The sequence below is a fragment of the Helicoverpa armigera genome, chromosome 27, assembly GCF_030705265.1.
Source record: "Helicoverpa armigera isolate CAAS_96S chromosome 27, ASM3070526v1, whole genome shotgun sequence".
Taxonomy (NCBI): domain Eukaryota; kingdom Metazoa; phylum Arthropoda; class Insecta; order Lepidoptera; family Noctuidae; genus Helicoverpa; species Helicoverpa armigera.
In genome coordinates, this window is record NC_087146.1 from 1,253,769 (window position 1) to 1,269,513 (window position 15,745).

Here is a 15,745-nt window from a genome sequence, read left to right on the forward strand (position 1 = left end):
ATGAATAAATACTTTGGTTAGTGTTGTCGACTGTCAAATTAGATAGGTAAAAAGTTAGATATTTTTTGTAAAATATTAGGTATTTATTTTTAAAGTGCCTTTGCCAAGATAAGTTATTGTATCAGCGGTGATTTTTATACATGTTTAATCAAAATCGGTTCAGACGTTGAAGTTAGTAACCATTTTGACAGTAGAGTAGTAGTATCTTTTTGTTCTAAGTGCCTATAATTGGGCTTAGGAAAAAAATTAATAAAAGAAAATAAAACAAGCCAACTGTGGGTATTCAACAAATATTTATTTGAAATATAAATTACAACGAAAATTTGATAATAGTTCATAACTAATCTAGAAAACCTATTTATTTTTAGTATTGACACATTCAATGTGACATAGACAAATATAGCATTCGAAATTTGAAAATGCCGACGCCATTTTGGATTTATTGGCGCGTAAATGTCAATCGATTCAAAAAGGTCGTATGTCACACTGAATTTGTCTATACTTTCCATTAATTTATTCACTCCGAAACATAATTAGTAACATAAATAATAAAAGAATTATCCCGTTTTTCGTAGCTGAAAACAAAATGAAGGAAAATTTTAGTTTTCCAACAGTTTTTTAATTTTTTTTTGGGACCTCCGAAAATTGTGTAAATTTTTAATTTCATTTCAAACATTGGTCAATATATACATAGAAAATATTTATACATTTAGTTTTGATAGTAATATTAAAGACAAGAAATGATAGTATATTTCATTTAATTGTCAACAATTTTATTCTACGGTAGGTAATATTAATTAAACTCCATTCACTGGTATTTTATGTTTTAAATTAAGTTTATTTTGAGAGTAATATTATTATGATCTTATGTGATATGATGCAGAGATAACGTACACGATGAAAAACCACAGTTTTTCTAATTATTGACAGTTGTTCAATACAATGACAGATCAATGATATTGACACATGCTTCAAATTGACAGCTGTCAATGTCAATAGAACGTCAGTTGGAATTTTAATCATAGCATTGAACAACTGCACAATTTTAAGATATTATAAGAGAAACTGTGACACGAATATTTATCGTATTAACTAGAAAAATAATTGCAGTCAAAATCTTAAGAAGCACAATCTAAACACTTGTGTGTTGCTATGCAAATTAATTAAATCACTTTTAAGTAACACTGCAGAGTTGTAGTCAGCCTGCAGAGATTTTAGTAAGTCTGCAGAGTTTCTGCTAAGAACTTTAAACCGTAATGCAATTCAATTCATTTATTAAGGTATTATTTATTTTTAATAAGTAGGTATACTTGCATAATATCATTCAAAAATATGGCGAATTTGACCGGATATTATAGTTTTAGCATCCATTTTTTCCCCATTTTTTATTCCTTTCAAATACTCGTATAGCACCATTTAAAACCATGAAAATGTATTCTTACAACCCTTAGATAGTTAAAATGAATGCTAAAAATATTATATAAGTTACGTGAAAGATTTTATTGATTTCGAAATTCGTATAATAGCCAGTCCCTATATTTTATCTATTAATTCGCTTATCAGAGATAGAATTTTGAAATTAGCTCCATACACGTAATGTCGAATTTCTGTCTTTTGTAAGCAAAATAATTGATAGATAGATAAATTATTGGGAATGGCCTTAAGACTGTACATAGAATTAGAAAGGTTTAGACAAGCTTTCAAAACAAATGCTAGATTATAGAATTATAAATGTATAGAGCTGACATTAGCTACTTATTCCTATACAAGCTACTATACTGTGCTTTGTCCTTTTCTGTCAAAAGTTATTGTAAGTTTCACAGAAAGAGACGAAACCATTTCATAGCTGAAATAGGTTATATGATATTTATGTAGATAATGTCAGTTCCATTCATTTATAATTCTATTATTTTTAAATATTTTTCAAAATGCCACTTGTCTAAACCTAAGACATTAATGTTTTAACTTGTCGGACTTTTAAGAAATATCTACGCGAGTTATTAACGATTTTAAATCGCGATTTTGTCGTAAGTGTGCAGTCAATCTCACACAAAATATGTAGTGCTAAGAACATAGATGGGAACACTAATCAATGAGTCAGTGTCGCCCGCACTAGGACATATTTACAGTGTTGCCACAAAATGGCAAATTAGAAGGAATGGTACAATTATAAATATGGGTGATTTTTACCACCCCAAATGACGTAAAGTTCGTAATAATTACGCCATAATCATAAGAATTAATTTTGAAATTATATGACGCAGTGCGAACTATCGCCTAAAGGGTACTTGCAAAGTTACTGAATACATTTGAGGATGAATATGTTTGAAATATCATGTTGCTTTGGTAAAATTTTAATACAATTTATTACCGGCGTGGATTACAGAATACATAAGTAACAGATGGATGCAGTTTTTTATGATCTTTAAATAAAGATGCATCCTAAAATATATGAATTTATATGAAGATTTTAGATTAAAACATCGATAAAATTCGCCAGCATTATCTACTAACCATTCGATTGCACAATCAAATCGATTAATCATCCGAATATTCGATTCAACAATCAAATCGATTAATCATCCGAATATTCGATTCAACAATAAAATCGATTAATCATCCGATCATTCGATTGAACAATCAAATCGATTAACCATCCGACACATGAAATCCCAAACACAACCAACCTCAAATTCCTCAGTACCTTCACAGGTAACCCCAAAAGAACATTTTAAACATGGCAACATTACATTTGTTGTGTAGAGTTACCGTTCCATGTATTATTGTCGTCGTCGGGGGCTCGATCGCTGGGCAGGCGGTGTATGTTCCCGCGGCGCCGGGCTCCGGGGGCGGACGGAGCTGACGGAGCCCCGGACTGGGGGCTGACGGCGCGGGGAGCGGGGGGAGGGAATAGGCGGGTGCGGAGCCAGATGAATAGTTGCTGTGATGGCTCTAGGATCATGGTTGTGAAGAGTTGCGTGAAGAATGCTGTGGAAGAGAAAAAAAAAACAGTTTTAATTCGTCTTTTTTGATGATTTAGGTAGATGTAATCCGGAAACTGTATATTTTAAGCTGATGAAAAAACACAAGACAAACACAAATAGAAAAAATAAATAAACAAAAAGAAATATTGATCAAATAGTTCCACAGTTCAGCTTCATGCCAAACAATGATCAGAGTAATTTGCTTATGACGTACGGTCTACATAGCCAGTATATTACTGTTACTCGTGGGTGACACTAAATATTACTTATGAGGTTAGACACGGGTGACGGCCTGGGCACCACGGGTGCCATACGGCTTCGCAACACCTATAGAGTGCTGTTACTTGCGGGTGACACTGAGTAATATTTTTTTTATTTTACTTACGGATAAGGTTGGACACGAGTGAGTGCCTGGCCACTATGGGTGACACTGTTACCGCGGGTGAAACTGAGTAACACTTACCTATGACGGGTGACGGTCTGGCTATGACGGGTGATACTGTTGCCTGTGGGTGACACTGTGTAACACTTACTGATAAGATTAGACACGGGTGTCGGCCTGGCGACGACGGGCGTCATGCGCCGCGGCAGCACGAGCAGGGCGGCGGAGGGCGCCAGCTGCAGCCCGCGCAGGCTGGACTCCGCCTCCGTCAGCTCGCGACGAGGAAACGCCGTCCATAGCGCGAACGATGATGTTGATAACTGTGGGAGAAAATATTAATGAATTGTGATTTTTATTGCCTTTTCTACAAAAACTTAAACTTTTTTGAACATTTGTCTAAAAAAAGTGTGGCTGCAAAACGGACCTTATTTCAACGCCATAATCAGGCATTTTTTAAGACAATTGTTCAAGAGACGTTTAAACGTTTTTGTGGTATGACGGCTATTGTTTTAACTCATATTTAAATTTAAAAATTAAGGTGTTTGGTAGCGGAAAATTCAAAATAAAATAATGTACCAAAGTTAACTGTATATGACGTGGCATCTAACAGCCTTACTTATAAAAATCACCTAATCATCTTCTAAGCATTGTTTTACCGAATTACTACTTAAAGCCTTAAGTAGTGATTAAATTATTTTGACCTATAAACGTTGCTTAAGCATGTCTTAAGTAATGAACAGATAATGCCATAAAAACTTACAGCCTTACTTATAAAAATCAACTAATCATCTTCTAAGCATTGTTTTACCTAATTACTACTTAAAGCCTTAAGTAGTGATTAAATTATTTTGACCTATAAACGTTGCTTAAGCATATCTTAAGTAATGAACAGATAATGACATAAAAACATACTAATTTCTCAACACTACCGGAATGTTGGTAGCTTAAAAAAATATTTGTCATGAAAACGTTGTGTAATGGCAACAATGGCATCCGTAAAATATAAAATTAAAAAGTTGAGCTGTCAATAAACCGGATATGAAAAATCAGCTGGTAAGAATCCAGCCATTTTGCTAATTAGTGGGTTAAACAAGGGTGTGAGGCTACTTAATTTGACAGCTCATTTAAGACATTGCTAAGAAAATGATTTAGTTCAGCCACGTTTATAAGTAAGATTTTTTCTTAAACACCCCTTAAGTATAACTTATTAGTTTATAAGTAAGACTGATACTAATTTCTCAACACTACCGCAATGTTGGTAGCTTAAAAAAATATTTGTCATCAAAACGTTGTGTAATGGCAACAATGGCATCCGTAAAATATAAAATTAAAAAGTTGAGCTGTCAATAAACCGGAAATGAAAAATCAGCTGGTACGAATCCAGCCATTTTGCTAATTAGCGGGTTAAACAAGGGTGTAAGGCTACTTAATTTGACAGCTCATTTAAGACATTGCTAAGAAAATGATTTAGTTTAGCCACGTTCATAAGTAAGATTTTTTCGTAAACACCCATTAAGTATAAATTATTATTTAATTCACGTTTATAAGTAAGACTGTTAGTATTTTGTATGTAATACGAGATAGTATATCTCAAAGCAATTTTTGATGTCTTTATTTTACAACGAAAGTTCCTTCAGGACTAACTAGCTCAGGGTGGGTTAGTGCAGGATCAGCCCTGGGGTCTACCTTGTGTATTTTTATTATCTTACAAATAATCCTGAAAATTTTTTGCTTGCAGATTTTAACTTTTATTAGCAACATGTATGACAAAAAGACACAGATAGATAGAACGTTAAGGCTTTTAATAAGCAGTTGGACAGCTGAATAAAAAAAAAACATATGTATATCTGTCTAGTATATAGTCGTGGTGGCCTAGTGGGTAAAGAACCAACCTCTCGAGTATGAGGGTGTGGGTTCGATTCCAGGTTAGGCAAGTAACAATGCAACTTTTCTAAGTTTGTATGTACTTTCTAAGTATATCTTAGACACCAATGGCTGATAAAAAGGTGAAGGAAAACATCTTGAGGAAACCTGGACTATTAAGTCTGAAATCAGCAACCCGCATTGAGCAAGCGTGGTGATTGATGCTCAATCCTTCTCCGTGTGAGAGGAGGCCGCAGCCCAGCAGCGGGACGATAAAAACGCTGTAACAGTATATGTGTCTTACCGACAGATTGTCCGCCACATATCTCTGCACCTCGGCGAGAGTGCCGTCGGCGTCGAAGTGTGCTGTATGCGAGGTTCCGTCGGGTAACTTGAACTGTATGCGAGCTCGAGAACCGCCGTCGCCGGCAGCTGGAAATTAAAGAAAAAAAAATTGTAATAAAAACAACACAACAACAGACAAAATATTAACTAAAAAACGTTAAGGTATGTTTTGAATTTCAGCTACCAACTGCAATTGCCGACTGCAAGACCAATCGTATTCCAATACCATTCCATTGGACTGCCATTGGTCTATCTATTCTATAGGGTATAGTTATCGGCACGGATATTGAGCCCTGACCTTCACCTGCGCAGAAGCGATTTATTGGTTTATTGCCTTATGTGTATACCGCACAAAGCGCCCACTCTTCCGCCGAGAGCTCAATATCCATGCCGATAACTATACTCTGCTCTACAATCGTATTGCAATCGTAATCGTTCTAAGTTGTTCTCCATCTTCTTACCCAGCTGCGGGAAGGAGGTGCTACTATACTCACTAGGTGTAGCTTGAAGGGAAGGCTGTGCCTGTGTGGGCGTCACGTCTCGTGCTCTTCTCTCGAGGCGGTCCTGGGCAATTTGTTCTAAGTTGTTCTCCATCTTCTTACCCAGCTGCGGGAAGGAGGTGCTACTATACTCACTAGGTGTAGCTTGAAGGGAAGGCTGTGCCTGTGTGGGCGTCACGTCTCGTGCTCTTCTCTCGAGGCGGTCCTGGGCAATTTGTTCTAAAATACGTTGACGGGCTAGGTTGTTTTCCATCTTTTCGCGGCGACGCTCTTCCTGTTGACAGAAACATGGTATATAATAAAACCAGTTATAAAAATATACGTGTTAACAGAATAAAACAATAATTATACTTTAATTTAGACAACTAAAAATATAAGAAAACGTTAGTCTTGTGACGTCTCAACTACGTAAAAAATTGGTAACTAGGAGTGACGTAACACAAATTAAAATATATTGAATTTGATATTTATTTGTTACGAAAAAGAAACAAATACGTGTTTGTTAAAAATAATTTAAGGTAAAGAGGGACTATGTTCTTCATTCGACGTGGCCATTATAGGAACAGAAGCATGGTCAGGGTCATCTTTCCAGTTTTACAATTTCGTATCGGACTCAAAGAAAATAATAAGAAAACAAAAATTAAAAAATATAGCTAAAAATTAAACATAATTTTAGAACCTTAAAAAAATTCGTCATTCTGCAATCAGAATTTGCCATAATTTAGAACAGTTTAATTTATTCCTGACATTCCGAAGTCAAACGAAAAGTTGGTAAATAGCAGACAAATATAAAATAAGACTACAATATCACCTGTATTTGCTTAAGTTCCTGGTCGGCTTGCCACCTCTTGAGTTCCGCGACGCCCTTGCCGGCCGCGCGACGTTCCATCTCTTTCTCTTTCTCCAACTGGGAGAGAGAGAGAAAGTGTGAATTTATTGGTATCTGGTAATCTATTGATTTCTGATACTTACGCTAATATTAGACATTTAAATAAAACTACTTTTACGGATTTTATCGCGGTTATATTGAATTCATTTTATGACCTGGATCCTGTCAAAGATCCGAAACGTCGGCATTAAATAATAAAAGCGATAAAATCCGTTAAAGAAGTTTTATTTAAAAATCTGGTAATCTTGTCTAGTATTGTAAAGCTGAAGAGTTTGTACGCGCTAATCTTTGGAACTATTGGACTGAATTGAAAAACTAGTATTGTAGACTTTTTATCTTGGTGTGTGAGGTAGTCACCACGGGATGCAGGTAAAACTACTGGTGGAAGAAGCTGGTATTCATTCGTAAGGTATTAGGTACAAATTTTCATAAACTGACCAGTTTCATCAACATGCATTAATTAATTTTAATGTACCTAACAAACATTCTCATAAACTTTACTCAGTGGAACTATATAAATAAGTTTTAATACAATAAAATATACCTCTTTCTCCTTATCAGCCTTCTCCCGCCTCCTGGCTTCGATGAGCTCCTTGGCTCTCTCCATCTTCTCCTCAATGCTGCCCCCACTCTCTGAGCTGGGGATCTCCTGCTAAACAGAGAAAGAAATATAGGTATTTGTATGTATGACAGGATATACCGTAGTTGTCACTGTGAGCATGCCTCAAACTCCAACAAAAACATATTATATTTTATCTTATTTTTATGTGATCGGATTGTGACGTCACACGTATTTCTTAATTAAATTACTTTTTTCTAAATTATGTGTCTCTCTCTGCTATATACTCCTGTATCAAATCCTATATGTATTTTAAGCTATATTATATATATGTATGTATATATTTTAGACCTCTACGCACTTCCATACGTGCTTAGTGCTTACTCTATAAACTCCCCATAATATGTACTCTCTGTTAAAGCATATTAGGATATATTTAAGGGCTGTCCCTAGATCCGCTGCTTCCGAAGGCACGTTAAGCTGATGGGCCTATTCCAAGCTATCATTTGAACATCTTTGGCAGTCATAACTATAAGCCTACCTTATCATCAACGGGTGCATGAGGCAGACTAGGCGTGGGGGCCTGGCTGGGCCCCGGCTCGTCGGGCTTGTTCCTGGGCCGCCGCACACACACGCTATATACTCTGTAGCCTACAGCTAGCCTACCTTATCATCAACGGGTGCATGGGGCAGGCTGGGCGTGGGGGCCTGGCTGGGCCCCGGCTCGTCGGGCTTGTTCCTGGGCCGCCGCACACACACGTCACCATCACACACTATCTCATGTTCTGGAGTTTTAGGCCTTGGTTCTGATTCTATCTTCTGGATTTTCGCACGAGGTGAGCCTGATAGTGGAGGAAAAACTTTATTGAGTACCACAATAGGCAAAAATAATAGTAAGTCCGTCTTTAAAGTTATTTTAATAATGGACACTGGACACGTATTTTTTCTTTTTTCTTACAAACAAATAACAACGAAGATACGACACGACAATTTCATATTCATATTCATATTTATTTGCATACCATAAAGTTTTCTATTTCTATTTCTACTTACACATGACGCCACAAGCCCCACTCTCAATCTTTAATCCAAACAAATATTATAAATGTGAAAGTAACTCTGTGTGTCTGTCTTTTCTTTACGCCTAAATTACTGAACCGATTTGTGTGAAATTTGGTACAGACATAGTTTGGAACTTGAGTAAGGACATAAGGATAGTTTTTAACACAAAAAATAAAAATAAAATTTATTCTGGACATACAGCGCTATCTATTGGTTATATCAAAAATCTGCCGTAATTCCACGCGAAAAAAGTCGTGGGCAAAAGCTAGTGCCATATATCTAAGTGAATTTCCAATATTTTTTGGTAATCTAAAAGATAGTTTAATTAGAAAAATTTTTACTTTTTTATCTTAGAATAATTATTTTTCAGATGTTTTGGTGGCCTAGTGGGTAAAGGACCAACCTCTCAAGTATGAGGGCGCGGGTTCGATCCCAGGTCAGGCAAGTACCAATGCAACTTTTCTAAGTTTGTATGTACTTTCTAAGTATATCTTAGACACCATTGACTGTGTTTCGGATGGCACGTTAAACTGTAGGTCCCGGCTGTTATTGAACATCCTTGGCAGTCGTTACGGGTAGTCAGAAGCCAGTAAGTCTGACACCAGTCTAGCCAAGGGGTATCGGGTTGCCCGGGTAACTGGGTTGAGGAGGTCAGATAGGCAGTCGCTTCTTGTAAAGCACTGGTACTCAGCTGAATCCGGTTAGACTGGAAGCCGACCCCAACACAGTTTGGGAAAAAAGCTCGGAGGATGATGATGATGATTATTTTTGAGTATACTAACCTGAATCAGACTCCTTCGGTTTCTCCGCCTGCCGAGCCAAAGCAGCACTTTCAGTCTGCACAAAGCTGACAGTTTGCTCCCTAATATTGGGGGCAGTTAGTTCCCTGACTGGGGGGAACCCTGGCTCCCTGTCGGAGGACAGGTCCTCCATTGAAGAGTCCTCGAGGATGTTGGAAGATGATGTTGAAGGCGCGGGGACGGTTGCTGGGGATGCCTGTTTGTCTTTGACTGGGGACAATGTGTTATACATTAGTAAGGATACGTAAATAAATACAAGCTTCAATAAATAGCTAATAATTTAATAAATAAAAAATAAATATAACACTTAATGTTAGGGATAAAATCCGATCAAGTGCGAGTAGGACTCACGATCAAACGGCTTAGAAAATATTTTGTTTTAGTGATTCTTACAATTACACATCGTCTGTAACAACTGCCGAACTATCCGGGCTTGTGACATACAGCCTCTTGATGGACAGCGAAGTCTTAGCAATAAGGCCTGTTTAACTCTTTGCGTACAGAACCCTAGTTAAACTTACAGAGCAAGCATTTATCAAAAGGCTTGGGTAACCGACTTGAAGTTACATTTGCAGTCGCTTCATGTAGCACACTGGTTCTTAGCTTCGGCCTACACTAGAAGCCGACTCCAACATATTTAGGAAAGAGCTAGGCTGCTGACCGATGCCATCTACTTACAATGCTCTTCCAGGATCCTGTCTATCCTGGTGGCCAGGTTGCTGGGCTGCACGCCCGCGCACACCACCTCCAGCGGCGTGCCGTTCCTGCCTATGAAGAATAGAGAAGGAACTGGCACGAATTGGTCTGATTTGTGGTGTTAAGAAAATTTTTGTCACAATAGTAATGTCGTCCAAAGCCGATTTCGACCACGGCGGCTATTCTTATAATCAGAACATGTCTTCTGTACAGTACAAAAAAAATATAGATATAGTTGTGTATCATAAAATACTTGCTTTAAAAAAGTGCACTGTCCCTGAGACACCCTTTATGTATAACTTACTATAGACGTCAAAGTCAAATCATTTATTTGCCTGCTAAAACTGCAATAAGCAGCGCCTTTGTACTTGATTGTTTTATTTTTATTCTTGTGCCATCCACTATGTACATAAAATGTTAAATAAATACATAAATTATATAAATAAATAAGATTTGCATTATTACTTTTACACCACCATCCACCACAAAATGTCTTCTCTCACAAAATCTTACACACATTTGTCATATATTCTCTCACATATTTGATGTACTGTGTCGAATTAGATTAAGTTATCTGTAAGGGCAACGTAATTATTTATTTTCTTCTTCTTAGCGTTTATCTCGTCTTGTGACGGGGTCCGCTTTCCGGCAAAGTAACTATCTGATAAATAAATAAATCTTTTCCCAAACATTAAATTCAACCCAAATTATTCTCAAAAAGGATACAGATCTGCGCGAAATGCGTATAGTTAGCGGATCCGCTCTTGAGCTTGACCGCTAAGAAGTTGGCGGGGTCCGACAGCCGGGCCAGGACCACGCTGTCGTCTATCGTGGCTGCCATCTCCGCTGAGAGGTCGTTGTCACCTGAGGAGGGGAAATTTGAACCTTATTGGTTAAGAAAATAAGGTCTTATTTGGTTTAGGGCAAGTTTGTGGTGAAGGGCAGTTTAAACTTAATTTATGACATAGTAAGGTTTCAATCTCACTTATATTATTGACGCAAAAGTTAGTGTGTAGGTAGGAATGCTTGTTCTTGAAACTTGCCAGTGATATAGCCTGTATTTCATACTAATATATAGGCTGCTATTTATCCAAGGTGCTAGAAGAAGTGCCCTAAATAAACCTCTGGCATCAGCTAAATACAATTGTAAAAATAAGTTTTTATTTTTGTTAAGCACAAGAGCATATCCAAATTAACATGTCCTGATCTCATGGCTGATCAAATTCTGGAAAAGCCGCCAGGGCCGAAAATCAGCCTGGATTTCATTATTATTATGAACTAAAGCTCATATGTATAGAAAAAGCAAACCAAAATAAAACAAGACCAGATTAAAATCAAAATGAACTTAATATATAACATGACACATTATTTGTATGACATACAAAGTTATTTTAGTGCAGTGGGTGGGGTGACATCATTTAGTAACAGGTAGCGTTTAATATTATTATCAAGGGTTTTAGATCATTATCTAAATTGAGTGATTTATAAGTATTTATATTATAGTACCTACATATAGTATAGTATCTACCTACATTATATGTATTAGTATAATTATAAATTTTTACATCTGGTATAAACATTTATATCTGGTTTTCTTTTTACAGACTTTATCTTAAATTATTTTTATTCTAACTCTCCCACAACAGGTCTTCTGGGAGAGATTTCAAAAGAAATAAGCTGTGTCTTTCTAATCTGTTCTATTTTATCTGCTTGTCTGTGATCAGATCTATATGAGTAACTGTGTAGATAAACTATTAAATAAATATACATTTAATAGGAAGGAGTTCTTGGCTTAGCTAGTGAAGTTTCATTTATGAAAGTATTCTTAAGATACCAGTGGTTCTTCAGAATATCTGGGGCACTACCCAAGAGCAAAATACATATTTTTACTGCAAACTGTCAAAAATACACAGGAAATATACTACATTTTGTTTATATCAAGTTGCATTATGGCTTTGATAGCATTCATATTTTTAAATCTGTCAGTGCCACCAACCTCATAAAACCAAACTTAGAATTGAGAGCAACCCAAAATAAACTAAAAACAGCATTACCAAAAATAACCAAAGTTAATTTTAACAAACTAACTGCAAGTTTGAACCAATAAAAATGTTTTTTGTCACGGCCAGAGGTGCCAATTGCCAATTTTCTTACAATGATGCTGCAGTGGCCATTTGCCAAACACTTAGATTATTTAAGCTACTGGAATCATCATGAGTATAATTCATCACTTTTTTTAACTATGTCAAAAATCATCAAATAATCCCTCCCGCTGTGGGTTAGCAGCAGTGAGGGAGTGACAGGCTTTTACTGACTAAAAATCCATCGTGTTCCGTCATAGGCCTTTTATGTACTAGGGCCGCGGTAACTCGCGGTAACTCGCGCGAACAACCCGCAGTCCAACAACCCGCAGCCAGCTAGTTACCTCAGTTATCTCATTGCATCGGTTTAGACTGGTAGCCGAACCCAACATAGTTGGGAAAAGACTATGTAGATGATGAGCAGGTGAGCTACTTGTGTGTGCAAAAATACTCATGCAAATCATCATTGTATAAATTATAATCATCATGAATAATTCTGAGCTTCAGAAATGCCAAAACGTTTTAGTAAGGATTGTAAGTCACCTGCTTTTGTAAGATACAAGATCTGTACCATTGGCAGAGCCATGGTGTATCCAGTTATTTACATAATCTATGTACAAACATGAACAGTTGGCATAGCATACAAGCAGTGTAGTGTTGACTCATCGGCTTGCTAATGTGGGTATTTGTGAACTATCCAGTTGGTTACACAATCTAAGTACAAACGTGAACAGTTGGCAATGTAGCGTGCAAGCAGTGTAGTGACTCATCGGCTTGCTAATGTGGGTATTTGTGAACTATCCAGTTGGTTATATAATCTAAGTATGTATTTGTTATGGTTGTTGCACTTTTATGGGTGTATGTTTGTTTTGATAATAATAATTTATTTGGTTCACACATAAAAACTGCATTTATATGAGCTTTGAGAATATAACATGAAGTATTTGGGATTTGATAATTTTACTTCAAAAGACATAACTATGTGATAGCTTTGAGAATATAACATGAAGTATTTGGAATATCTCTAAGATGGAATTTGGTTTAAATATGCCGATACAGTAAAACTGAAGAGTATTCATCATAGGCATTCAGCTGAAGCCGGTGAGACTGGAAGCCGACCCCAACATATTTGGGAAAAGGCTAGGCAGATGATGATTATAAAGCTGAATTGCTCTATTTCTCATCAGGGACATAGGACTTATAGAAGGCTTTTTCACTCTTTTTCATTTAAAAGGTGTGGAACATCGTCTTATTAGACATTGATCAATTCTATTGTAAGCTTAAGTAATTAGCATTGTTTTTAATTCAAGACTAATCAAGACACTTTCAATTTCAAGTAGCTAATTAGTTTTAAAACATTCTAGTAATCTGGCCTATTTTATATTGATTTCTTTATGTATAATATGAAAGATTTTTTATTATGGTGGAAGAAAATTGGAATATTTTAATAATCTTCTGAAATATTCTCATTAAGAGATGAACAACAGAATAAGAAAATATAACTTTTTTATTTATAATTTGTAACATAGAAATTAAGATTAGGTTGCAGGCAAAAAGTAAGCGGCTTGTATTGCTGAATATTTTGAGGAAAAGGGAACCAACAATGATGCAAATGTTTGAGCACTGTTTCACATAATCTATACTAACACATGTTATAAAGCTTTGTTCGTTGAACGCGCTAATCTCAGAGTAAGGTGTTATTTTTAAAATGTTTTCTTTCAGTTAGATAGCCTGTTTATTGAGGAACAATATGGGCTACAATTTAGTAGAAGTTTACTATACGGTGAAATCGCTGCCGGAAGCTAGTTAAATACATAAACATTCATCAATATACTAAAATTGAATTTATCATTGACATAGCGATTAATTGAAAGATGCTTATTTCGCTTGGTTGAGTTTTAAGTACCTACTCGTGTATATGACCGATTGTTTTCTCTAACATTTGTAGTAAATATGTATAAATATACATTTCAATATCCTCTTCAATGTGACGTCAAAATTTTACCTTTTAACCTCCTAAACTTGACATACGATTTGACCTACATTTTTGCAAAAAAAATCGCTGAAAATACAGCTGTTTTCTTAATAATTAGATCGGGAATATGTTTTTGTTGATATTTTAATAAGAAATAAAAGATTTACCTTCGACAAAAACGACGAAAATTGCATTTCTTTGCTTCGATAATGTCACCGCTTCCGCGATGCTGCCCCCGTACCAATGCATGGTGGTTGAACCTCGCGGTAGTTTTCTAGTTCAGTTATAAACTATGGGCGTTATTTATTCTATTTGAGACAAATTCACAGTGTTTGGTTTTCTACAAAAATATTACAACGACATGACACAACAAATTTTGACAGCTGACGTGTTTATTTTTGTTCTTTTTTCTTGAAACTGCAGAGGTGCGTTTTGAACTATCAATTTTACTGTTGAGTGTGACATTTTTTAAACCAAAGCACAATTTTGAAAAATATACTTCCCAATTTTGTATTACAAAAATATAGTTAAATGTCTTGCAAAAGCAAGTTATAAAACAACTTTAAAGTTTATCATGAAATATCTTTTTGAATAGAGGTTTTGAACGTGACCTTAAAATTCAAACTACGCAACTAAATTCGAAATACGTGTACGCAGCAGTATTGTCAAAATGAATGGGACAATGTAAATTAGCCGGGTTATACTCATGGCGAGTTGAATGATTTATGAGATTGTCTATGATTCGTTCCATGTGACCTTGGAAAATTCTACTCGATACTAGATGTCGCTACGGGTAACGAATTTTCTTTAAATAATTGAAACTAAATAATGACTATTGGACAATAGATGGCTCTGCCACTAACACAAACCAATTTTTGTCCTTTTGCTACAATATTAGGTCCACGACAGTAATATTGTAAATAGTTTAACGCAGTTTAAAGGAAAGATTACCTATAATTATTACCAATAATTATAACCAACCAAACGCCTGCCAAACTAATAACTGTTTTATTAGAAAAGCTTTGAAAACTTTGATGCTATGATTTCATATTTTAACAAGCTGGGTGATAATTTTCTAATTCCCCAAAAAGGTGGTCCTAGACCACGGAGGAAGGAAAAATAGATCTAGAATTAAGTTAATCAATCTTTTTGCTTCACAATTCCTTGTCACCACTACAAATTACATTCATCCGCTGTATCCACAGTTCCCGAAACACATTGGTAACATCAAGACAAGACAGTTGTCAAAAGAATTCAAATTAACATGCCTTGGCGGCCATCAATCCACGGTCTTTAGCGTTAGTGACAATCTAATTCTGTGGCAGTTCACAATTAACGAAGCTATCTATGCTTAACGAGCGATTGTCGGTTGTCTAGGGATGTCTTTAGAAATATTTAATAATGTATCCTTGGATGTATATACAGAAAGTCGTGTTAGTTATATGGTTATATTATAGAATTTTTAACTCAAGATGGGTTAAACGGATTTGACAGAAAATTGTTACAGTGGTTGGTAACTTAACTTAGAACCTAAAGATGGAAAAAGGAAGGAAATTTCAGGGTTAGATGTCACATCTATCGAAGAAGAAAATTATGGGTGCGTGCTGTA

The 15,745-nt window shown here is 35.9% G+C and overlaps 1 protein-coding gene across 2 annotated transcripts; it reads right to left on the minus strand.

Annotated features, from left to right (window-relative positions):
• Positions 1-274: 274 nt before the first annotated feature.
• LOC110381581 (UBX domain-containing protein 4) lies at positions 275-14,546 on the minus strand. 2 transcript variants are annotated; one of them, XM_064042237.1, is made up of 11 exons: positions 14,304-14,546; positions 10,807-10,944; positions 10,063-10,188; positions 9,367-9,594; positions 8,189-8,364; positions 7,508-7,612; positions 6,886-6,981; positions 6,069-6,348; positions 5,534-5,661; positions 3,518-3,686; positions 275-2,988 (listed from the first exon to the last, which is right to left on the minus strand). In XM_064042237.1, exons 1-11 carry the CDS (start codon positions 14,383-14,385, stop codon positions 2,747-2,749), a joined length of 1,770 nt encoding a protein of 589 aa, XP_063898307.1. In that variant the 5' UTR covers positions 14,386-14,546; the 3' UTR covers positions 275-2,746. The 2 variants fall into 2 exon arrangements, with proteins under 2 accessions (XP_063898307.1, XP_063898306.1); XM_064042236.1 differs by having other exon boundaries at positions 7,508-7,615.
• Between the last annotated feature and the right edge of the window lie 1,199 nt (positions 14,547-15,745).